Raw genomic sequence first — 25948 nt, 5'->3', positions numbered from 1 at the left:
GGTAGGGTCCACTGATCTGGTGTATTTGCTTTAAAATATCTCAGGTGTTTTAACTAGTGTCCTTGTGCAAACAAAAAATTGCTGGCAACAACCCAAATAACTGTATACAGTTTATTAAGCAACCAACTTGGGTGCGTAGTCACATGGTGCATGGAGGGTATGTGTGTGTGTCCTACGTCTGATTCTATATCATTAATACTACATCCTAGTTTCTAGCCACACCCTAAAGATTCTAAGAAAGTCATAGGCTTGCTTTTTTTGTCGTTGTCCTTTATCACCTTGGATTTTTCTTCTAGTTTTATGTATTTTTTTTTTTTAACAGGAGCTTAGGCATTTTGCTAGACTATCACAGAATGAGCATTTTTTTTTTTTTAGTGAAAAAAATATTTTTGTCTTTTGCTGTTGCTGCTTGTATAGTTTTCTTCTGACTTTGACCTCTCAGTCTGCCCTTGAATTATTTCCTTATTTTTTCCTTTTGTCATACACTCTATAGGTACTCTAGATTTCTAGCATCTTATTTTAAAACATCTTTTTCAGACTATGGGGCACAGTAGGCCATAAAACCAATTAGAGGAACATGTTTCATATCAGAGTAATGAGTACAAATGCTGTTTTGAATAATATGTTTCAATTTCATACAAATGTCTGTGTGTGTGTGTGTGTATTTGGGTGTGTGCATATAATGTATTTCTTACTGTAGGTCAGTGTGAAAAATGTTTGAAAACCATTGGTCCATAGGACAAGGTCTATGGCTTCTTGGTCCTCTATGGACCCCTTTCCTACGTAACCACAGGACGGTAACCACACTGTTTGCATTTCTCTTTTGGGTCTTGGTGACCACCCTGGCTAGACTGGCTGCTCTCCCCACTTGACAAACACTGGCCAGTCTGGCATCAGAGCCAGTACTTACCACTATATATTTTTGGTCTGACCTACATCCACAACCTTTTCTGATCTATGAAGTTACTGTCAACACACTGGGAGGTATTATTTATCTTCCTCCCATGGCTTTTGGTGACAAAGAACCAACCCTGGGGAAAATACCACAAGGAAGGTTGCCCCGTAAGGAACAACAAGGCTCTTTCTCAGTGATTCCTTTCAAGCTGCTCCCTTTTCACTAATCAGACTGAGAGGAATTAAGTTGTGGATCCTCACACACCCAAAAGCCTTTATAATAACTGAAGAACAGCCCAATGGCACTTCAGAGATTCTCCACAGTCCTCTGCTCCGTGGGGGTAACGGTGACCGAGGCTGAGATGGGAACAGGAGAGACTGAAGAGCATCCCGAGACCAGCACATCGACCATGACCCCAGCAGTTTTAGTAGAGAGCACTGAACATCAGCTATGTAATGAAGGTGCTTGGGCTGCAGTGTTGGGTCACTCCCTTAACCTCCAAGGGTCATAATCATCTCAACTGTACAATCTAGCTCAAACGTAGCAAAGGCTTGCTTTGAAACTAGAATGAGAAAGATTAAAGAATTGGAATAAGCAAACTGTGATGCCCCAAACTCAAAATATTATTTTCCAACTAAACTAGAAGTTTGTTACTTGCGTACATACCAGTCCAAGGATGATGATTTCTGTTGGATCCAGAGAGGTATTCAGGAACCCAAGCTGGGCCATGCCATCATGATTGAGGGAAAAGGATGAAGACACGTGCCTGGAAAGGTTCGTGGGCTTTATAGAGGAGGCACAAATCACTTCCGTGTGGATGCTTTCAGCCAGGGGTTAGTCACATGGCCACAGCTGAGGAGTGCAGTTTACTGTGAGAGAGTCTGAGGACCAGCTCACAGCCGCGTTCACAGGAATTAACAGCGATCAGGTGCCTGGCATGTACCCAATGTGCCACCAGGTGCTTTAGATACAACATCTCACCTAGTTCTCAGACAGCATGAGGTGTGGTAAGTCATGAAATCTTAATTTTACAGAAGTGGAAACAGATCCGGAAGAATTAAGTAACAGCTCAGAAAACCATTATCTTCCTCCTTAATATGGCAAACATTGAGTTTTCACTACTCAGTGTCACTACTCAAGTTTCAGATGCTTTTAACACTTCAAAATAAAATCATTCTCTTTAATTGGCTTATTGTGGTAGACAGGATGTACTCCCAAAATGTCCAGACCTAGATCCTTGGAACCTGGGAACATGCTATGTTGCATGGTGAAAGGGACTTTGCTGATGTAATTAAGGTTCTGGACCTTAAAATAGGAAGATTACCCTGGATTATCTAGATGGGCCAGATATCATTACATGAGCCCTGAAAAGCCGAGAACTTTCTCTGTCCAGAGTCAGAGAGGTGCAGCAGAAGTGGGAGTCAGGTTGCAGGTGGAAGAATCCCCGGTGCTTAGCTGGCTCTGAATTGTAGGGGCTCTGTTTGAGGACTGGGTGGAGAGAGGCCTCTGGGATGGCAGCCAGCATGGATGTGGGGACCTTATCCTACAACCACAATGAACTGAATTCTGCCAACAACCTGGTTAAGCTTGAAAGCAGACTTTCCCCTGGAGCCTCTAGAAAGGAATACAGCCCTGCTGACACCATGGTTCAGTCCTTTTTTAAAAAAATGTATCTTTATTGTTGAAAGTACTAGTATTACCGGTGGTTCGTGGGCCTTGGGTGGAGAAGGCACGCATCACTTCTGTACAGATGCTTTTAGCCAGGGAGTAATCACATGACCACAACCAGGAGGCTGAGAAGTACAGCTTACTGTGGAAGACTTTAACCCCCCTTCTCCCCACTCCCGTCCCCTCTCCAGGCCTTTACCCCACTGTTGTCTGTGTCCATCGGTTATGCGTATATGCATTTAAGTTCTTTGATTGATCTCTTCCTGCCACCCCTTTCCCTCTGAGGATCCTCAGTCTGTTACATCCTTCCTTGTCACTGGACCTATTTTGTTTGTCAGTTTATTTTGTTCATTAGATTTCACATATGAGTGAGATCATGTGAAAAGCTTCTGCACAGCAAAAGAAATGAACATCAAAATGAAAAGGGAACCCACTGTATGGGAGAACACATTTGCCAATGATGTATCTGATAAGGGGTTAATATCCAAAATATATACAGTACTCATACAACTCAAAAAAAAAAGGGAAGACAAACAACCCAATCAAAAAATGGGCAGAAGACCTAAAAAGACACTTCTTCAAAGAGGGCATACAAATGGCCAAGAGACATATAGAAAAATGCTCAACTTGCCGAAACTGGTTTGGCTCAGTGGATAGAGCGTCGGCCTGCGGACTGAAAGGTCCCGGGTTCGATTCCGGTCAAGGGCATGTACCTGGGTTGCGGGCACATCCCCAGTAGGAGATGTGCAGGAGGCAGCTGATCGATGTTTCTCTCTCATCGATGTTTCTAACTCTCTAGCTCTCTCCCTTCCTCTCTGTAAAAAATCAATAAAATATATTTTTTTTAAAAAAAAAAAAGAAAAAAAGAAAAATGCTCAACTTCACTAATCAACAAGAAATGCAAATTAAAACAGCAATGAGGTACCACCTCACACCTGCCAGAATGGCTAACGTCAACAAATCAACAAACGGCAATTGGTGGTGAGGATGCAGAGAAAAAGGAACCCTAGTACACTGCTGGTGGGAATGCAGATGGGTGCAGCCACTGTGGAGAACAGTGTGGAGTTTCCTCAAAAAATTAAAAATGGAACTCCCATTTGACCCACTTCTAGGAATATATCCTAAGAAGCCTGAAACACCAATCAGGAAGAGTATATGCACCCCTATGTTCATAGCAGCATTTTATTTACAACTAGAGGCCCAGTGCACAAATTCGTGCATGGGTGGGGTCCAGTTGGCCTGGCCCCGATCTGGGTGGATGGGGGCCAGGCCTGTTGGGAGGAGGCACCACAGGTGTTTGGTTGGCTGGCCCCACCCCTAATTGGGGTCAGGGGCAGATCTGGGGTGGGGGTGGGTAGGGGAAGGGGCTACAGGAGGTTGGTTGCTGGCCCCACCCATGGTTGGCCGGTTCACTGGCCACAGTGGGCATCATAGTGACCAGTCATTCTGGTCGTAACAGCATTCTGGTCGCTGGCTATATATATATGAGATATATATATAGCTAAGATGTGGAAACAGCCCAAGTGCCCATCATTAGGTGAGTGGATAAAAAAGCTGTGGTATATTTACCCCATGGAATAATATGCAGCAGTAAAAAGAAGAATCTCTTACCCTTTGAGACAGCATGGAGGGACCTGGAGAGTATCATGCTAAGTGAAATAAGTCAGTTGAGTTCAGTCTTGAGAGATACAATGAAGAGAAACCCCATTGAATCACACTGTGCCTGAATTCTCTGGCACACAGACACAACAAATGGGTGTTGTTTGGTTATTTGTTTCAGCAGCAATAGAAAACTCAGGTGTTTCTCTTTTCTAAATCTTTGAAGGTAAATGTTCTTATTTGAACTTTATGGATTGATGGAAGTGCAATTCACAGCAAAACTGGGATTTGAATCTAGATCTGACTTCAAATACCTCCCCCCCCCAAGATGTTATTCTTCCTTCATGAGAGGTTGAAATATATTGTAAAATGTACATAGTAATAAAAAGGAATGGTTATGGGTATTAGGAGTGATATTGATTCTGTAACTGTAAATAGGTTTTAAGAGTAAATGACCAAAAAAGATATTGAAATACAGTAGATACAATAGTTTTGTTTGAATTTTAAACAAGAGACAGCTCTTATGTGGTTAATTATGCCTTTTTAAAAAATTAAACAAGCCCATTTATGCATGTATAAATGATTAAGCGATCCATTTTAGTTCTGTGACTTTGAAACAAATCATGTTAAAGCAAAGTATGGGTGGACAGTTTAATCCATCTTTAATCTTCTCTAAGAGACCAAATTACTCTTTTTGTCTGGCAGGTAGATGAATTACTTTTCCCTGCCCAAGAACTCTTTGATTATATGCACATATAGGAGGGAAACAAAGAAATAAGTGACAGTTTGAGATTTCATGAGGATAAACCTACTTTGGAGAACAGAATTTACATGTAAAAGAGTCTAATGTTGGTCTTTTATAATGATGAATCTGTGGAAAGAATTTATATGAAAGAACTACTTAATGTGCATATAGAATTTTCCCAGCCTTTGCTCTTCAAGGAATTAGAAATGGAGACTGATAGTCCTAATATTCATTGGGGATAATATTTTCAATTTATTAGATAATCACTTGTTCTTTTTCTAAACGCTAGACCTGGTTTCAGACTGTTGCAGGTCACTAAACAGTTTGTATTTAGATGACTTAGGTGAAAGCCACCTGTGTATCAGGGATTATTGTTCTGCTCTCATTTCTCTCCTAATCTGCAGGCTCCATGCCTGAAATTCTGTTCTCCTGGTGACTGTTTTCTGTGAAAGGTAAACATACATGCAGATAATAAGGCAAAAATCTCCTTACTTCTCCACAGTTTATGACTGCAATCTTTTAAAAAATATTTTAGTTACAATAGAAAAAAAGAAAGAAAGAAACAGGTGTGGAATGCTCATTCCAAAGACACGAGGAGTTCTTTTTCATTTATGTCTTTATTGATACATCTCCCCTGGATCTAACCTGTCCTGTTCCTCTCATCCCAACAGGAATACTATGACAAAGGAGATTACATTATTCGAGAAGGCGAGGAAGGAAGTACCTTTTTCATTTTAGCCAAAGGAACGGTAAATATTAATTATAGCTTACTTAAAGTAAATAAACAAAGTCTCTTTAAATCATTTTGCCACAAATGCAGCTCTGCCCTGCATTGCAATATAAGAAGCCCTCTCCTTTGAATGGGTAAAGGTGTTTTTCTGATCAGAGTCCTGTGGGGGCTCCATCCGAGCACTGGGTTTGGGGCGCAGGAACTTGCGATGTGTTCCAGCTGAGACAGTAACTTCCTGGTGACCTTGGCAGGTCACTTGATATTTTTGGACCTCATTTCGTTGTGTATAAAATGACTGGATTATTTCTAAGGTTCCTTCCAGCTATGGATGTGTGATTTTCCATCAGCCGTAGGGGCCAAGATCAGGGCTAGAACAGTTTCCCTGACAAGCAGCAGGTAGTGAACTTGGCAATTGAGGACAGCGATGGTCAGACCTCAAGCTCTAGAACAGTTTGGCTCAAGACTTCAATTCATACACAATAGTTTCAGTTCGATTTAGATGCTGATGAAAATTAGATAGTAATATATATATATATATATAAGAGGTCTTTTTCTTTACCTAGATATTGAGTGGCTAACATATTGCCAGTTGTTCCTATGTTGACTTTTTACAGTGGTCCTCACAGATAAAAATCGTTTGTCAGATACGGAAGGAAAGAGGAAAATCTTGAGGACCTGTTTCTATAAACTTGGATTTTTACAAATGCTCTTTCTTTCATGGGAAAGGTTCATCATTAGATTCAGGCACTGCCCTTTGTAAATTGGTTTGTGATTGAACTTTGAACTGGGCCCCCTGTGGAAATAAATTAACAAAATAGTTTTAAACCTCAGAAACTCTTCAACACTCAGAACCACTTTTGTCATTTCTCCCCAACCTGGACCCCATGCTTTGAAAGAATTCTGGCTAATAAACAAATTGCATTTTTTAAAAAATGTTTTTTAATTCATGGTGATTTAGATAGATGCTAATTAGAATTTCGAATGAACATGAAGCAACCCTGTTACCATCTTGAATTGGAATAATTCTAATCACAACTAAAGCATATTGTTTTGTTAGGCTCTGCCATGGGGGTTCTTAACTTGCCAGGACTGTAAATCACAATGACCCATGAAAGTCTGCGGACTCTTCTCCACATCACATTTTTTGTTCACTTTTAGAGGGTTCACAGGATTCAGTGAGTCAATTATAAACACCTGATTCAGAACTCCTGCTTCTCAGCTTTATTCTTGAGTAAATTGTCAACTATATTTGGCATTTTGAAACAAAGTTCCCATGGGACTATTATTATTTGCTTTAATATCTCTAGGAAGGAGTCACTAGATTCACTTAAAATTCTTTTCACTTTGGGAGGTGGGGTTTGAATGGAGACTGTTGCTCCAACAGGAGGTGGAGGAGTATGATTGTGTTAAATCATGGGATTTCTCAGTCCATCGGATTGTCCTAACTACTGCAAGATTATTCCTTGTTCAGTAAAATTTATATAGAGCTGGATGGTCCGGTTGAATAGATAATGTGTTCAGATTCTCCTTTATTTCTTCTCTCTCTTTTTCATTGTTTGACATAATTTAGGTAAAAGTCACCCAGAGTACAGAGGGCCACGATCAACCACAAGTGATAAAAACACTGCAGAAAGGAGAATACTTTGGAGAAAAAGCTCTTATCAGGTGAATCCATGAATTTGTATAGCATACTATAATAATTATTTGATTGTTTTGTATGTGCAACTACATGTCAAATTGAGCTACCAAAATAATGGCAGCCAGTGTCCAGGAATTAAAAATTATAAAATACTTTTTTTTTTTTTGGCCTAGGAAATAGGTTAGAAAGTTTTGTTTGCTAGTGGAAACAAGGTTTTCTATTAGAATTTTTAATTTGAAAAGGAGTCAGAGAAAGAGATTAAAGAAGTCAAAATTATAATTTTCTCTTAAGAACAAGTTTTTGTATTTCCTGGGTTTGAAATATTGCTGTTTTCCCCTTTGTAAAAAAATTAGAAAATGACTTTACATACTTTGTGTATTTTTATTTTCTTTATTGGTTGAGGGATTACATATGTGTTCTTATCCCCTCCTGACTTCCCTCCATTTTGTGTGCTTTTGAATCATCATGACAAACATTTTGTATTTGTAAGAATTTTTATTGGCTCATTTTGCAAGTTTTAGAAACAACATCAAATAATGTATTTGGAATTTCTACCTAAACCTCAGGCCTTTGAAGTATGAATTCATTGGGTTGATATAACTTATAGAAGAAATATATGTAAAGGTTAATCGAGTGGCTCCGGGGACACTTTGTACTTCCTGGAACCCAGAAAATAACCTCAAGTCTGAGGAATTTCATTTGTGTAAATGGAAATCTATATATATATATAAAAGCCTAAGTGACCGTTACCACCAAACCAGTCAACTAGTTGCTATGATGCGCACTAACCACGAGGGGGCAGATGCTCAATGTAGGAGCTGCCCCCTGGTGGTCAGTGCACTCTCACAGCCAACCTTCCATGACCAGCCAACCTCTTCTGGTCCCTCCCACTGGCCAGCAGGTCCTGGCCAGCAGCCGGTAAGCCCTGGTAAGCAGCCAGCAGGCCCCAGCTGGCCCGGCCCTGATTAGTCCTTGATGAGACGGCCCCAATAGGCCCTGATCACCAGCCAGGCCTAGGGATCCCACCGGTGCATGAATTTAGTGCACCGAGCCTCTAGTAACTTTATAAAAGATTAAGTTAAAATTTTGAGAAACACATTTTTTGAAGTCATTCAAGTTTTTAAATGAATACTTGAAATTAGGTAAGAAATTTCTTAAAATTTGTTATTACTAAATGCTTTCATTTCATAAAATAAGTAAAATAAAAGTATATGCTTAGAAAAGGGAGCAGTACTTCTCTTCATTTATCTTCCTTCACCTTTTGTGTAGAAAGCCCCAGGTCTGCTTATTTGTATGTCAGGATCACATCAAGACAGACCCAAAAGGAGTGTGGATAAATTAATATCTGAAGACAAATTTTATTATATAAAAATCATAAGCCCATTATTTTTTAAGAAAATTCAACCATTTAAACTTAATGGTATGGCTATCATGTAAACAATTTAAAAATGAAATAGAAAGACAAGGTGAATTTTTCTTTACCATTTTCTAGCTGGTAGTGAACATCCCATATAATAAAAGCCCAGCGACTGAATGGCGGAACAACCAGAACGACTGCTCAACCAGTCGCTGTGATGCACATTGACCACCAGGGGGCAGAGGTTCAACGCAGGAGCTGCCCCCTGGTGGTCAGTGTGCTCCCACAATGGGAGTGCCGCTTGGCTAACTGGGATGAGTGGCTGCTCCTGCAAAGCAGCCACTCAGAGGGCGGGTCCACAGCCACTCAGCTGACCAGGATGAGCAGCACTACCACAGTGGGCAATCCCAACAGGCCACACCCCCCACTAGTGCATGAATCCCTCTAGTGTTTCAATAATAGGGAAATTGTCTATTTTGCATTCGTTTATTTGTGACAGAATAGGATGCACTCATGTAATACAATTATGTAATGTCATCATCCAAGACTTCAATCTATTTGTTCTTAAGATTTCTTCTCATACCTCAAACCAAAACAACTCAAATTCGAAAGTGCAGAGAACTTCATAAATGTACTAGAGTCAAAACAGCTTTTGAAAGGAAACATACTGTCTTGTTTTGCTGGACCTGAAATAATTTCTGCTGTATGTCGCCGCTAGCCAATTACAGAGTTTTTCCATGAGAAACATGGGGATTTATATTAATATAAACACCCAACTCCCCAAAGCATTTGAAACCATAAAGATAAAATCAACGAGGAGAGTTGGATACAAAAATTTTTTACATTTTTGTGCATTTTTATACTGTCGCTTCTTAGGGCCACTGACGATGACACAACATTCCTTACATTCTGCGTATTTCCATGACTCAACACTAAATAGCCCAAGAGGTCTTTCAGAATTTTATGTGCAAAAGTTAATCTGCAGCCCTTACACAGTTACTGTGAGAGAATCATGCATTTCCAGACATCTGATACTTCTAAAGAGTTTGCAGAGAGTTTCTAGTCAAAATGATGGCACTGACAAGTGAAAAGGATGCCATACCCCTTCTCTGTTTTGAACTCACAAATCAAGTAGTTGGCCCACATCCAAGATCTACATGTCTACAGATATGTACATGCCAGTTGAGTACAAACTACCCACCTCCCAATTCAAAAGCTAATTGAGCTGCTTTCACTGATGTCTTCCAGCAAGGGCCCTGTAAACTTGGAAGGGACTGTGGGTCATATCAGAAAATCTCTTGATGCCAGCTATCCAGGTAGTGGACTTCTTTGGAATGTAGAAATGGGCTGCCAAGCTTTTCTCTGTCCCACCATTAAAGGAAGATGAAAGAACTATACTTTGTCTGATGCCACTTTTAATGAAGTTGCTTAGAGCAGTCTCAGTATACTTGCTACTCCATGCTACTTTAAATGGTTTTCAGAGCACTGGGTACCATATGGATGTGCCTTTTTTTCAATGTCTTTAGCTTATAACTAATAGAGGGAGGAACCTAATCAAATAAAAGTCTCTAAATACCTTACCCAATGCTTGACCCATTGATCTTCATTAGGTAACTAAATTTACCCTCATTAGATTACATGCCGGTAATTCATTGTATTTAAGCTATCAATTATAAGATGCACCATTATATATTATACACTTCTGAGAAAGACAGACCTTGCTGTTAATTACAGTATGACTCATCATTAACTGAAAGACATACTCTGATTTTAGAGATATTAATGGAAGGTGTACATAATAGATTCTATAAAATGAAAGAAGTATTTTGGTATTATTTAATTCAGTGGGCAATTGCATTACAACACTTCCTTTGGGTTTTATTATTGATTGGTTTATTTTATGTTAATTACTTAAATGTTTTTCCAATACATTTCTTCAATCAGTCAGTTTTGGTTTTGCCTGCATGTTTGCAGCAGTTCCCATCTGATCAGAGAAGAGCTGTTTACTTGGCAGACATGAGGGCAGAATGATATTCTATACCTAGTTGTTGTCACTGATTTTTCTGTGTGTGTCCCCCCCAGTCCCCCCCCCCCCCAGTTATCGTCTTCTCCCCTGAATTTCTTGTATACATAACCTTTACTGGAATATATTTCTGATCTTTTTTAAAAGTATAGCATACAGCTGATGATGTTTATAAAAAAGCATAGTCTTTTGAAGGCTTAAGTGATGGTGTTTATACAAAGTGACAGATTCTCTAATAAAAATAGGCATTTAATTTCTAACTGTGGAAAACTGCCTTTCCTGTTTTTGTCTGCAGTGAAGATGTCAGATCAGCAAACATTGTTGCTGAGGAAAATGATGTCGCCTGCCTGGTTATAGATCGAGAGTGAGTACACTGGTTGGGGAAGGCAGGCTACTGTCACCTTTGAAGATGTGGCCTTCTGTTACTCCGAGGGCCCATCTGTCTTCTCATTCATCGTCACTTGGAAGTGCTGGCCAATCTTCAGCTGCAAGTACATCCTATTAAAATTCATGGGAAGGAATGTGCCTTCTGATCTGAATCTGTCTGTGGCAGTGGCAGATGCTGGCAGACTAAATATTTTGTGTGCAAAGTTTGCACATAAATATCAGCAATAGATTTAAATTCTGCATCTTCCAGAGAAATAAGCTTATTAGTGCTCATGGATTTTTCCCCACATTGCATAGTAAACAACTTCATAATTTATTTCTAAAATGCTCTAAAGAGTTAACAATATTTTAAGCAAAATGTATCTCAGACAAAATATAAAATATTCATTAGCTATATATATATTTCCAGATAAGTTTCAATTTAATGATTGTAGTAATTTGCAAGTGATGTGTGTCAATATTAATCTCTAAATGTCTTAGGTTATTTTTCAGAAGAAGTCTCATTTTGTGTTCTTAACTCCCTTCAAATCATATTTGAATATGGCCCCTTGTGTCTCTCATTAATCAGTTGAATATTTATTATCTAGTTATAATAAAGGAAATTCAAACATACCAAAGCTAGGTTCTCTAAGAAAAGTCACAGTGTAGTCAAAGAAATAGGGAATACTCATATGAAATATTAACAAAAATAGTAAAATAGGTATCACAGGGGAATATGTTGTAATTGATTGCTAATCAAATACAACATTTATTGAACTTAAAATGATAGAGATTTAGAGCTGGAAAGAACTTTAGAACATTTTAAAAAACAGACAAAATGTTATTATGAACCTCATACTACAAGTTCAACAGTGATTTATTAATGCCTTATATTTACCACTTCACCACCCTCCCTGCTTTCTCCACACTATTTTCAAGCAAATTACACACATACAGTTATTTCACCTGTAAATTTTGGAGCATCTCTAAGAACTAAGTATTTATAATGCATGACCACAATAATATTGGCATGCCTAGAAAGTTAAAAATACTTCTTTTTATTATCTTTACTGAGATATCATTGACATATTAAGATTATATTAGTTTCAGATATACAACATAATGATTCAACATATGTCTATATTGCAAAATAACATATATTGCAATATAGACATACATTAACATCCACATATTGAACAATCTCACCCTTGCAGATAAGAAAAGTGATTCCCAGGTCAGTTAAAGAATTGCCCCAACAGTTGAGACCCCTGCCCACATCTCACCATTTCTTTCAGCCTTCTTTACACCATGCCAAAAACTACACAAGGCAGAAAACTACAGAAATGTTTTCTCTTCTCACTGATAAGTTCTTTGGTTCATAAACTTAAAGGGTCCACTATATACTTTAGTTATAACTTCTAATAACTATTCTACATATTATGGTGACACTAACCTACATAAATTATTGAAAAACAATTTACAAAGCCTTGACTAACCACAGATAAAGAAATGAAAAGTGATAACTCTGAATGCAATAAAGAAATGAAAAGTGATAACTCTGAATGCAATAAAGAAATGAAAAGTGATAACTCTGAAAGTGAAATTTGAATAAAACGTAAATGGAGTTCTAGAAGAATAGAATGTTCCCACAGTCGCTGTTCAAGAGACTCTAGATATGCACTCAGAGGAACTTAATGAAGGCAAACTTTATAGACAAATGAGGAAAGTGGTGTGTTGAAAAGGATGATGTCCCAGAGGAAGTGACCCTGACAGAGAACTTCACACTAATGGAACTTGCACAGAGATATTTTCTGACATTGAAAGTGCAACGGATAAAATGTTCTAAGTTCCAACTTAGAAAGGAGTATGACAATTCCTGAAGATGTATAAAATATAAAAGATACTCTGAAAAAAAAAAAAAGCTCTTTTACGAGCTTAAGAAGAATGTCAAGTTGCAATGGTAACTAGCAACACAGAGGTTTTAATTTAATTTAATAATTTAATTTTCATTTAGAACGTTCAACCAAACAGTTGGGACTTTTGAAGAACTCCAAAAATACCTTGAAGGGTATGTGGCAAACCTGAACCGTGATGATGAAAAAAGACATGCGAAGTAAGTGGAGGAATATTTTCCTAAGCTGGATATGGTTATAGTAGTTGACGAAGGGGGCAAAAGGGTGTGTTTACTATTGTAGTAACTTTTAGTGTGCCTTCACTAGAAAATTTGGGGGACTTCTTTTAAATTGTCTTCCACAAAGAGGATACCACTTACCACTGGTATGAGTATTTTAGTCGATAAGCAGTCAGCTCCTTATTTGGGGTGATGAGTAGTAATTATAGGGAGACATTTCCTGATAGGGGGCCTTGGAGAAGGGATTCTTTACATTGTCTGGTGACTTAGCTCAAAAGACATTAATTCAGAATCAATGCCTCTGTTGCTCATGGAAATCAAGCAGGAACGCCAGAGCAATCAGCCCTTTCTCTCTGATTTCAGGTTAAAAACTAGCAATATAGTCAGAATTAGTTCAAAAGATAAGGGAGCTATTGCCTTGGTGTGTGTGTGTGTGTGTGTGTGTGTGTGTGTGTGTGTGTGTGTGTGTAGGAAGGAATTGGGTAGGTATCTAAATGTAATACTGATGAGGAATTTTCTGTTTAATAGAAAAATCTACTTTGTAAAGCTACATTTATTTGAAAATCCTTTGCTAAAACATTTTGTGGAATGAATACTTAAGCACATTTTCACCAGATAGTACAATTGAAGCAGAAGGGTCAACAGTTCCAGAAAACTGACATTTGAGTTAAATCAGAGCGTTCAGTCAGGACCTCATAAGGTTTTGTGTTTTGTTGTTGTTGTTTTTGTTTTAATATACTTTATTGATTTTTTACAGAGAGGAAGGGAGATGGATAGAGAGTTAGAAACATCGATGAGAGAGAAACATCGATCAGCTGTCTCCTGCACACCCCCTACTGGTGATGTGCCCCCAACCAAGGCACATGCCCTTGACCGGAATTGAACCTGACACCTTTCAGTCCGCAGTCCAACGCTCTATCCACTGAGCCACACTGGTTAGGGCTGTTTTTTTGTTTGTTTTTTTTTTTTGCAAGAGATGTATTTGCAACTTTTATGCCAAAGGCCTTTTATAGTAACAGTAATTTATGAATATTTAATCCAGAGCAGTAAACCTTAAATAAAAGAAAAAATGAGTATTCCCAAGTCAAACTAGTTAGATAGAAAGTAGGAAATACATTTTTTTTTATGTTTCACAAAGTAATTATTCTTGTTCAGTCATAGAAAGCTTTGAGATCTGACAAAAATAGCAAAGCATGCCGTGATTCTCAGTGTGGCATTCTCTGGTCTATATGCAACAAAGACAGCGGCTCTGGGCTTTTATTTCCTCTGCCTCTTCTCTTTTTAACAGCTTTATTGACATACATTTTAAATACCACGAAGTTCACTCATTTTTACCTCTCATTGATCCAGTTTGACAGTTGTTTGTTTTTTATTGTGTGTGTGTCAGTTTTTAGTTTGCATATTCTATTGTGTCCCCCCCCCCCCCCCCCCGTGAGACTGAACCTGATTCTATAGAAGTTGGGATCGCCTTTGTGGCACCTGTAGGCAGGAATGACTCAGACCTGAGGCTGCTGTGGGAGTGACAGTTCAGTGTGGTAGGACCCCTGCGGGCCCAAGGCCGTGTGTGTAACATGTCACTTCTCTCGAGCAGGAGATCCATGTCTCACCGGAACCTGTCCAAAGCGCTCTCTCTGGAGATGATTCAGCTGAAGGAGAAGGTGGCCAGATTTTCCTCATCGTCCCCATTCCAGAACCTTGAGATTATCGCCACACTGGGCGTTGGTGGGTTCGGAAGAGTTGAGCTTGTAAGGGGTTTACGTTTCAAGCATCTGAGAGAAAAGCCTTTGACTGTTCTGTTTTATATTCCAGTGTATCTTGGAGGAGTGAATAAATTGTTACTGCTACCTTAAATGTTGCTTTGACTTGAGAAAGTACACTTTTCAGTCTGTATGTTGTATAGTAGCAGGTCCATGCTAGGAAGTAACGTAAGAGCTGCTATTTCAAGCTTCTGACATCCCATCCTTCCGTGAATTTTTTTGATGATGGTGGCTATTGGCGAATGCACCAAGTAAGCATTCCCAAAGACTGTAAAACCTTACGAAGTGTGTTTCCTAACAGGAGAACGTGTGTGTATATACACTCATGGCACAGCGCTGTCCACATACTGAAGAAGAGAAGAATGTCGCCTGAGCAAGTGCCATGGAAACAAATTCATTGTTGTAGTTCTGTCCCTGAAACAACTTCACTGCCATGTCTGTCTTTGGCTTTTGTTACTTTATTTTTGGTTTGCTCAAACTTTTCTATCAGAAAAAGAAAGAAAAGATGAATGCGAGGAGGTGTTTGAAGAGCAGCCTTCTGTAGTGTTGATCAGGGTGGCTGGGAACCTATGACCTGATTTTGGCTGCATCTTCCACATCACCACCTCTCCAAGCCTTATAGCCAGCTTCCAAGCAGCGGCGGAGTGGCACTCTCACATCAAGTGCTCTGAGGAAACTAGAATGGAGATCTGAGGCCTTATTAGATGCATATGGCCCTGAACTCTTGGCAATTACCAAGCCCTTCTCTGCCCAGCAGATTTTTAACAATTCTCTGTACATTAGCCGCCGGGAACTATGCTGACACAGCCGTTTGCTGGATAGCTCTGGGCACGAGCAGATCTGCAATGCTGCCAGGAGACTGGATAGCACACTTCACACCCAGTCAGCACTTCATCTCTGATGGGTGAGGAGGGAGAAACAATCTCTTAATAGGCCAAAGAATATCTGTAGCGTTCCTCTGCCATATGGAGAGAGGAGTGCCATACCCATCTGCAGTGATACTGTTCGTCAGAGACCTTGGCAAAGGGATTGCATTAACGATGCTGAGATCTGTCTTTTCTATAGTTAGATAATTCTAATTGAAACAATAATTTCACTATTAATTTAACATCATAGGCAGCACTAATGGCAAATGTGAGAACAATATGGGAGGCAGCCATTTCTTTACAATTTTATTACATGTCAAATAGAGTCTGTTTATGGAGTTTTAAGCTCATCTAAAAAAATACCTATTCAATTTTTTATTTCCTTTTGAGGGAAAATACTATCTGTCCATGTAGAGAAGTGCTCTCTACTAGAGCTTTTTGTGCTGATGGAGATGTTCTGTACCTGTGCCGCCCCATAGGGCAGCCGCTAGAGGCTGCTGAGCTTTGGCAATGGACTAGTGAAACTGAGGAACTGAATTTTGATTTTTAATGAATGAACCTCATGTTACTAGGGGTCGTTAAATTGGATAGTGCAGATGTAGATCTTGATTTAATATGTTTTGTTTTGAAAATCAAAGAACACTTCTCATTAAAGGTTTTCATGAAAAGATTTCTAAACATTAACTTTCTTCAAAATTGAATAGATTTCTAAACATTAAATCTAACTACAGTTTTTCTTTTCTTGTTTCAATACAAATTTTTTAGAACCATGTTCCAGCTATGTGGACTTTTGTGGAAATTACAATGAAGGGGAAGTGTGTACCCCTGAATAAAACTCAGTTCCCAGAGGGCTAAGTGGTTACAACTTCCATACTGTTTTCATATATACTGAGAACTTTAACTCTCCTTAGTGAACATGTTTTATATAGATGTCGTCAATCTTTCCTAATAAGTGAGTGTTGAGGGATCTTTCTCTTCTTACATAGGTTAAAGTAAAAAATGAGAATGTTGCCTTTGCTATGAAGTGCATAAGGAAGAAGCACATAGTGGATACTAAGCAACAGGAGCATGTCTACTCTGAGAAGAGGATCCTGGAGGAGCTGTGTTCTCCCTTCGTTGTGAAGTAAGTTAGCATTCGGCTCCCAGAACTGCGGGTGTGAGGCTCTTTTCATGAGTGTTTCTATGCAGGGGGGTGGACAGAGGAGGAAGGGGAGGTCCCCCTCTGAATTCTCCATCCCAGTCTCAACAGCAATACATAAAACGTTTCAAGTTTGAGATCTGGAGTCAAACACCCAGGTCCTTTTATTCTTGAGTAAATGTCAGGAAAGTGTGTGTGTGTGTGTGTGTGTGTGTGTGTGTGTGTGTGTGTGTAAAATTAACTGAAATTATTTGAATTGATTATTTAGTCCAGACCTAATTCAGAATTTGGGAAGCAAGAATTCATTGCTTCCCTCAGGGAGTGTGCTGCTGTTGAATTTCTGCTGGAAGTGGCATTTGGGCACGTCTCGGCTGCCAAGGAGCGACAGACCGTGGTTTCTCACGATGCCCAAATGCCGAAAGTCCCACCTCCTGATAGTTACTGGTCTGTCGGTAGCTATCACCAGAGCTTGAAAGAGAAGAGAAATGTGTTATTCTAGGCCACGGCTGTCTTTACTTGTGAAGTCATGGGTTATTGGTGTAAGTCAGTTTGTCTTTTCATATATGGCTGTCATGTAGCTTTGGTGATTTCTGGGTGATATAAAGTGCCCCTTCAAGAATAGAATTTTTACTTTTTGATCAAATGCCTTGCAAAAATCTTCCTGCCAATCCATATTCCCCCCCCTTTTATTTCAGTATTAAAAAAAGAAACATGAAACCAGGCAATGCTGGTAATAGGGTCATCCAATTATCTTTATATTAACTATATTCCCAAAATGCATCCCCCTCTTTTTTTCTTAAGCAATAATTAATAAACAAACTTTGATGAACAGCTTTATTGCATAGATTAGGTTTTATTATTTACTCATTTCCAGCTCTTTACGAAGTTCTTGGCATATAGTAGGATAGTAATGATATTAAGAATAAATATTAATGATGTTTATTGAGAAATTAACATATGTCAAGCACTCTAAGCAATATATATGTATATAATATACATATAAAATGAAACATTTATTTAAAAAGTTACATTTTTATATACAATATATAGACATACATATATATTGAATTAATATATGATCAATAATATCTAATCAATATATAATCAAATGAATACATCATTTGATCTTCATCATAGAACAATGAGGTACATGTTATGATTGTCCTCATTGAAGAAGAACAATAAGTAAAGTGAGATTGCATAGATAATAAATGGCTGATTAGGGATTCAAGCCTAGGCAGCTGGTTCCAGAGCCCACTGTACCAGATTGTTTTTGCTGTCTATGCATGATATGGCTGCTCTACTATCCACTGTAGCTGATGGTAGGGAGAAAAGGGGTCTTTTGATTAAGACACAGAAGCGACTTTCACTAATGTGGACATGCAGTTTCCTGCTCAGGTTCCACATCAGGATTGAGGGTGTCATTCCCCCACATTCTGAGGACTATGGCTCAGCCCTTCTCTGACCATTGCTCTAGGCTAGTGGTTGGCAAACTGCGGCTCATGAGCCACATGCGGCTCTTTGGCCCCTTGAGTGTGGCCACAAAGTTTCAGTCGCACTGTATGTGCGTGCCTGCACGTGGTATTTCGTGGAAGAGCCACACTCAAGGGGCCGCAGTTTGCCGACCACGGCTCTAGGCAAAGAGAACCCCCTTGCCCACGATCATACTCTCTCTCCAGGTACAGCCTGTGTCTGTGATGGCAGATCTCCTTGAAGCTAGGGCTTTTGTTGAAACTAGATTATAGCCCAACTCTCCCTCTTTCCAAATCTGTTTCTTTCTCCCTGAGAGTACTTTTCCCAAGTATACTCCCACTAAACTTCTTGCAGACCTCTATCTCAGGGTCTATTTCCTGAGACCAACTAGAGGATGTAAGCCCGAGTATGAATGACTGTTATGCAAGACAGATCTTAAAGGAGATACATGCAGAGGTCTCTGGGTTTGGGGAGGAAGAAGAGGCCATGTTTGGTAGGTGGGATAATGAGCTGCTTTATCAGGAAGATGGCCTCGGAGCGTGGTCTTGAGGAATGGATAATACTTTTACAGTGAAATTGAGATTAAGAAGTTGTCTGTATGTAGAGGGAGGACAGTCTAAGTAAAGGGGCCAACATGAGCAAAAGCAAGGCAGCAGGAAAGACTACAGAGCAGTCAAGTAGAAAGCCATGTAGCTGTAGGAGGTTTGGAAGGAGAAGAGGACCATTGCTCAAAATGTTACTGATGATGCTCTGAAGCACCTTGAGGGAGGTCTTAAAACTAGATTTCTAATAACCATGTCTTTATGTCTTCACAGATTGTATCGTACTTTCAAGGACAATAAGTATGTATACATGCTTCTGGAAGCCTGCTTAGGTGGGGAGCTCTGGAGTATATTAAGGGACAGGTAATGAACAGAGATTTTATAAATAATAACTTTTGTCTACTCACAAATGGTCTAAAGGATGTTATATTCATGATCATTTAAAGAGACATGAAGAAAGTAGTTCATATATGATTCTAAGAAGATATTATCACTTGTTAAAATAAGGTACTAATAGTGATATTTTCTCAGTCAATATTATAATCGTGTCATAGGAGCCCTGTAAATTCATTATTGTCTGAATTTCCCACGTTAGGGATGAAATTATCCGAGGCTTGGGGACAGTGTGGCCTATCCCCAGTGACATGTTTAGTACGAGACAGAGTAGACACAAGCCCAGATGCTTCTGATTGCGAGTCTCTAGAATGGAGATGAAGGACGGACGGCAGTGGTGCAGCCTTTTCTGAAAAACAGAGTCAGATATCTGCAAAGATTCAACTTTATAAAAGGGATAGTTTTCAAACAATCAAAACCGCCATTTTTTCTCCACCCAGATTTTCAACACAATGGAGATTTTTCTAACCAAGGAAAGTATAAACTCCTCCTCCAATGAGTTCTGAGCTTATTGGGGAAAATAGTATATAGAATTTAAAAAGATTGCGTTGTGTGTGAAAACTAAATATGACAAAGAAATTGGCAGTTTCCAATTGAAGGCAAGTTCACTATGGTAGACAGTTAGCTTAGAGAAGAGGAGAGAGAGAAAAACGTGATGGTAAAAGGAGGGACTTGAACCAAACTCTGAGGATGACCAAATGTGGAAAGGCGGAGAGGAAAGGTAATTAGTGTAAGATACAGCAGGGGCGTTGGGATAGGATTGGGACTCTTTCTGGATGATGAACAGCAGACTTTGAGTGAAAAACAGGGCAGCAGCAGAGGAGATGGGTGGTAGGTTTTCACTATGTTGGGGTGGCTGGGGGGGGGGGGGGCGGCGGGGGCTAATGCCAGGCATTTTGAGAATTACCTGGGCCAGTGGTTCTCAACCCTGACTACACATTACAGTCACATGGGGATCGTTTACAGAGTAAAATGCTGGGCCCTGACACCAAGGATTAGGATTCAGTTTATATGGGATAGGGTCCAGTAAGTGATTTTTAATGCTTCTCAGGCAATTCTTATGTTCATTCAAGGCTGAGCATCACACCTAGTCAATAATAGACGATTTGAGCATCTGAGTAGAAGATAAACATGTTATGTTAGGAATGTATTGTTGGATGGATCTGAATGGGGAGATCCTGGAAGTATGAGGAGGGTTGCAAGACACCTGCAAAAGCATTTGCATCTTCCATCCTTGCTTCAACAGGCAAATCGATTTAGAAAATCTAAATCAATTTAAAAAAGGGGATCTCTACCTCCTGTTAGGCACTGCACCTGATCCTCAAAACAACACTGTTAAGTAAGTAGTAAACCCATTTTATAGATAGGGATCCGAGGCTCAGAACAGCTAAACAACTTGCACAAGGACGCAGTGAGTGGAAGCAGCAGAAGTCAAAGCCAGTCTCCTTCACCCCGAAGACACCTCCTTCCATTATACCATGCAGCAAATCACCACCACATTTTAACAATTCAATATGTACACATACGCACACAGTGCTGACAGTGGGCAGCTCAAATACCATCAAAGTGCCCCAAATAGGAAGAAGTTGTGGTTACATGCTTTACAAACAGGGAATGAGCATGATCACCTGAGTCATTTTTTAGTTAAGCAATCAATTACAGACGTCTGGTTCAAGCTTGGCAGTTGCATTTTCTCCAGTGTTGCATTTCTCCATAAATGTCTAAAAAAAACTTTAAAAAATTTTTCAATTTTATATGTTTATATGTAATTACCAGAAACAATTGTTTGGACGTGGATGTTTTGATTTTAGTGAAGTAGTTCTTATTTGCATCTAGTATCACCCTACATTTCTTTATGATCAGCAGTCTAATTCATTGGCAGTGAAAAGTTCCTTTTTTTGTTTTGTTTTGTTAATCCTCGCCCGAGGATATTTTACCACTGATTCTCAGAGAGGGTGGAAAGGAGGGGGAGAGATAGAGAGAAACATCAATTGGTTGCCTCCTGCACGCACCCCAACCAGGGCCAGGGATGGAGCCTGCATCCACGGTATGTGCCCTTGACTGGAAAGGAACCCGGGACCCTTCAATCCATAGGCCGATGCTCTGTCCTCTGATCCAAACCAGCTAGGGAAGTGTGAAGTACTTTTTAATCTTGCTGTCCTACAAAACATTTATGTTGCATCAATTTACCAAAACAGTAATTGACACCTAGAATAGACAACGGAGATGTATTTCGAGAGCATTAAGAGGGAACATGATTTTATTACAGAGGCAGCTTTGATGAACCCACCTCCAAGTTCTGCGTGGCTTGTGTGACTGAAGCATTTGATTATCTGCATCGACTAGGTATTATCTACAGAGACCTGAAGCCAGAAAACTTAATTCTGGATGCTGAGGGCTATTTGAAATTGGTAAGACAAATTCTCTGACTTATAGCATCTTGTGAGATATTTCCAAACACAGAGTTGTGCGATAGTTGCAATTTCCCTTTAATGTTGATACACCTGTTGTTTCTACTTTGGTGGATGGGGTCTTTGAAACCTTGGGAGCAGTGTAACAGCACACTCTTTTTGGCCTAGGAATTAATGTTTCACCCATATTTTTAAGTCCTCCTAGGGATTCACATTATAGAATGCCTTTAAAATTGGATTTTGTTAGTATTTTTTTAAAATAATTGTAACTAAGTTTTCATAGATTCTTGCTATATACAGGGAGTGGCTATAAAAGATAAGGAAAGAAAATAGAATGGATCCTGCCCTGGGATATCCACTGTCTGTATAGGGAGAAAAGATACATGTATGAATGTGGGTAGTTGTTGTGTTTTTTTTTTTTTTTAATCTTTCTATATGATTCTAAAGTACACCCAGGGTTGAGGATCATGGCATTAGATGATAGCTCCTTGGGGACAGAGACTTGTCTTTCTATCCATCTTTGTAATCCTCTAATGCCTACCATAAATCCCCTTGCGTGTCACACTAAAGAAAAAATGCTACTGTCACATAAACTGTTTGCAGTAAGAAACTATATGAAAACCGGGAAGTCATAATTTAAGAGAAGTCAAGGCACTTCGTGCCTTAGGAGGTGACTCAGTGAGGATGAGGGACCCAGTCTGAGTTTTCCTGAGTCCATTTTGTCAGTACCGCAAGAACATGAAACCATTTCTGAACTTAGCATTTACAGAGATATTAAAAGTTTCTCACATCAGAACTTTTACATACGGGCACTATTATTTAATGAGTAGTTGACTATGTGTAAAGCTACTGTGTGCTAAACATTTTGCAATTAATATATTTAGCAATTGATGACATAGGTTTTCTCATCTACATGTTGCAGTGTATAATTTAGTTTTAGGAATTTGTTATCTGTAATTGCTAAGCAATTTCTCTCCCTAGTAAAGGAGTAAAATAAAAGTCCTTTCATGTGAAATCTGGCTACCTTCCAAGAAACACTTTGATCCATTCAAGCTTTATCTTATCCATGCAAGACAGCTTTGAGAATTGGTGAGGTTCTAACACAAGGCCTCAATCACTCCTCTTCTTCACAACCCCTTCATTGGCACAGCTCTTTAGGGGAAAACTTCGGAATATTCTAGAAGTAAAACTACCATGAGGGACGCAGATATCTGTTCAGTTCATTTTTTGTCATAGCTCTTTTTAAAATATTAGATAGCATAGTCAGTGTTTGCAGTCATAAAGGTCAATAAATATCTCTCCTGGTGGCCATTGTTATCCATCCTGCTAACTCATTTGCCAGCCAACTAAATGAAGATTAACTAAGGCCTTTAGAGATTAAAAAGTACATGTTGGATATTTCCATTTCTAGCTATATATCAAAACTAGATATCCTGAAATCCTCTCACCACAAAATGTCTAAAATTACTGGATGAAACATGAAAAGCAGTGCTGCATGCATGGCTGAATTTATGAGACAACACTGGGGTTCTTTTGAGGCTGGGAGCCAAGCTTGAGCAGTGGCATAGGATGGAGCCCAAACATTGAACCTGCTATCTTGTGGGCACCCAGCAATCCTAGGTGGCCTGGAGGTTTGATTTTATAGCTTCACCCTCTGGGATCAGGAGACCAAGTCTTCTACCTGGACAGTGTGGGAAGTTGAAACAGAACATTGCACAGAGTCAGGAATCACACAGATTACACCCTCAGGGAAATATAAAACAAGAAAAAAAATCTGATGTACAAAGACAGAGTAAATGCAAGAAAACATGCTTTCTAATTATTGGGCCTTTGGTAGAGGAATATTAGAATCTTTTCTAAGAAATCTTGGCCAAATGGAGGTTGGGTACCCAGTCTTCAAGGATGGAAAAACCCAAGCAAGAATAAGTGAAAATTGATCCATGTTGGTAGCATGCCCAAGTTTCCAAGAATCAATGTATATTCTCTCTGCAAGAGAATATACATTATCAACTCGGGACACAAAGAACTTTCAGAGATAAAGTTCCAGAGAACATGAGTTCACATTTAAAAATAAAACCAAATTAATAAAATATAAATTAAAAGGGATATGGAAGCAAGCTTGGTGTTTTAGAAAAATTAATAAAATTTAAAAATCTGTGGAAATTTCAATCAAAAGTAAGAGAAGAGGTACAGATATATGCTATCATAAGTGAACATCATAAAGTTAAAGCAGAGATTTATGTGGAGTAGAGAGTATTTGGGCATCTTTACACTATCTTATCCTGTGAGGCTAATGTAAACTTGATTCTCCAAAGAAAACTCATTCGAAAAGGCAAATAAATGTCCAATATCACTCATGAATGTAATCCAAAAATCACAAGCCAAATATTAGCAAACTGAACACTACAAAGAACACAAATTGTGATAATCCAGTGTAACATAGTTGGATATATCTCAGGAATGCAAGCAATTAACATTAAAAATTTCATTAAAACAAGTCACTATCTTAATATAAGATTAAAAAATAAAAACATTATATAATCACCTCAATATCTGCAGGGGAATTTTTCATAAACTTTTACATTTATTTATGATAAAAATTACTTAGTGAACTAGGAATATATGTATTTTTCCTTTGGGACTGTGTTATATTATCACTCACTTCACCAGCAGCAGTGTGTATGAGTTTCCATTGTTCTAAATCCTCACCTTCATTTAGTGATATTAACTTTTTCCCTTCTGTAAGTATAAAACCAATATGGTTCTCATTTACATCCCCACTCATTAGTCATTAGTTTAAGCCTATCCTGTATAATAAAAGGCTAATATGCAGATCGACTGAATGGCGGAATGACCTGTCGCTATGATATGAACTGATCAACAGGGGGCAGATGTTCAATTCAGGAGCTGCCCCCTGGTGGCCAGTGCGCCCTCACAGGGGGAGCACCACTCAGTCAGAAGCCAGGTTCATGGCTGGCGAGTGCAGCGGCGGCAGTGGGAGCCTCTCCCGCCTCTGCGGCAGCGCTAAGGATGTCTGGCTGCTGGTTTAGGCCCACTCCCCATGGGCCTAAGCCGGCAGTCAGACATCCCCAGAGGGCTCCTGGACTGCGAGAGGGCACAGGCTGGGCTTAGGGGACCACCCCCCCCACACACACACACCAAATGCACAAATTTCGTTCACTGGCCTCTAGTGGCATTATAATTAGCTGTGATATCTGAGAGAGTGTCCTCCCAACCTCTTCTTCTTGTTTTCAGAAATGTCTTGGCTATTCTTGGCTCTTGGTTAATCTACATAAACGTTAGTATCAGCTTGCCAGGCTTCAATGAAAGCTCTGCTTAAACTCTACCTCTACATTAATTTCTTTCTTCCTCACATAATGGATTTTCCTGAGCAGCAGGGAGCTCTTCTCCCAACAGTGGTTCAGGGAACCCAGGCTCCTTCCATCTTATGTCTCTGCCAACTTCAAATCTGCTCTTTGTTGACCACAGGCATGGAGATGGCCAATGTCTGAGGGTGGTGCACAAAAATGGGCTCACATTTCAGTAGGTAGGACTGAGCCGCATGGTCACAACCAGCACAAAGAAGGCTGGGTTATGTTATTTAGCTCTGTGCCCAGAAGAAAGAAGAATGAGCCTATTTATTTACATTATTTTTAATGCCTTTCTATAAATTTGTATAAGTTTCTCAAACCTCTTACATTTTTGTTAGGTTTATTTCTAGACATTGTGTAGTACTTGACAATATTTAGTAAAATAGAAGATACCACATCTTTGACCCAGCAATTTCACTGTCTTACACATGTCCACTAGGAAACATGGAAAATGATGTTAATAGAAGCATTTTTGTAGTAGAACACAGAAATAATCCAAATGTCTAGCAATAGCATGATAGACAAACGTAATCATGCTGTGTCAATTGAGTATGATCCAGAGTAAAAATAAATGTACTATAATATTTATTTTATTAAATTCATAGATATGATTTTAAGTGAAGAGAGGCAATTTGACCAATAATAGATATAAGATTTATCTAAAAATTTTAAATATGAGAACTATGAATTATTTAAGCATGTTATCTATGTGGTAAAATCAGAAATGAATGCAAGCAAATGATGAATACAAAACTCAGGGTAATGGTGACCTCTTGGCAATGGTCAGGAAGACACTGTGAGAGGAGCACATAGGGTTTCCACATGGTTCTGTTCTAATTATTAA

The 25948-nt window shown here is 39.2% G+C and overlaps 1 protein-coding gene across 1 annotated transcript in view; it reads left to right on the top strand.

Annotated features, from left to right (window-relative positions):
• PRKG2 (protein kinase cGMP-dependent 2) overlaps positions 1-25948 on the top strand; it is a 93512-nt gene that overhangs the window by 41863 nt on the left and 25701 nt on the right. The window contains exons 7-14 of the mRNA XM_036337543.1: positions 5579-5656; positions 7208-7302; positions 10952-11020; positions 13037-13135; positions 14745-14898; positions 16763-16899; positions 19203-19292; positions 21592-21733. Of these exons, the coding sequence (XP_036193436.1) occupies positions 5579-5656; positions 7208-7302; positions 10952-11020; positions 13037-13135; positions 14745-14898; positions 16763-16899; positions 19203-19292; positions 21592-21733 (864 nt within the window). The remainder of the gene's footprint in view (positions 1-5578; positions 5657-7207; positions 7303-10951; positions 11021-13036; positions 13136-14744; positions 14899-16762; positions 16900-19202; positions 19293-21591; positions 21734-25948) is intronic.

Source organism: Myotis myotis, unplaced genomic scaffold, assembly GCF_014108235.1.
Source record: "Myotis myotis isolate mMyoMyo1 unplaced genomic scaffold, mMyoMyo1.p scaffold_m19_p_1, whole genome shotgun sequence".
Classification (NCBI taxonomy): domain Eukaryota; kingdom Metazoa; phylum Chordata; class Mammalia; order Chiroptera; family Vespertilionidae; genus Myotis; species Myotis myotis.
This window is presented reverse-complemented; position numbering and strand designations above follow the sequence as displayed.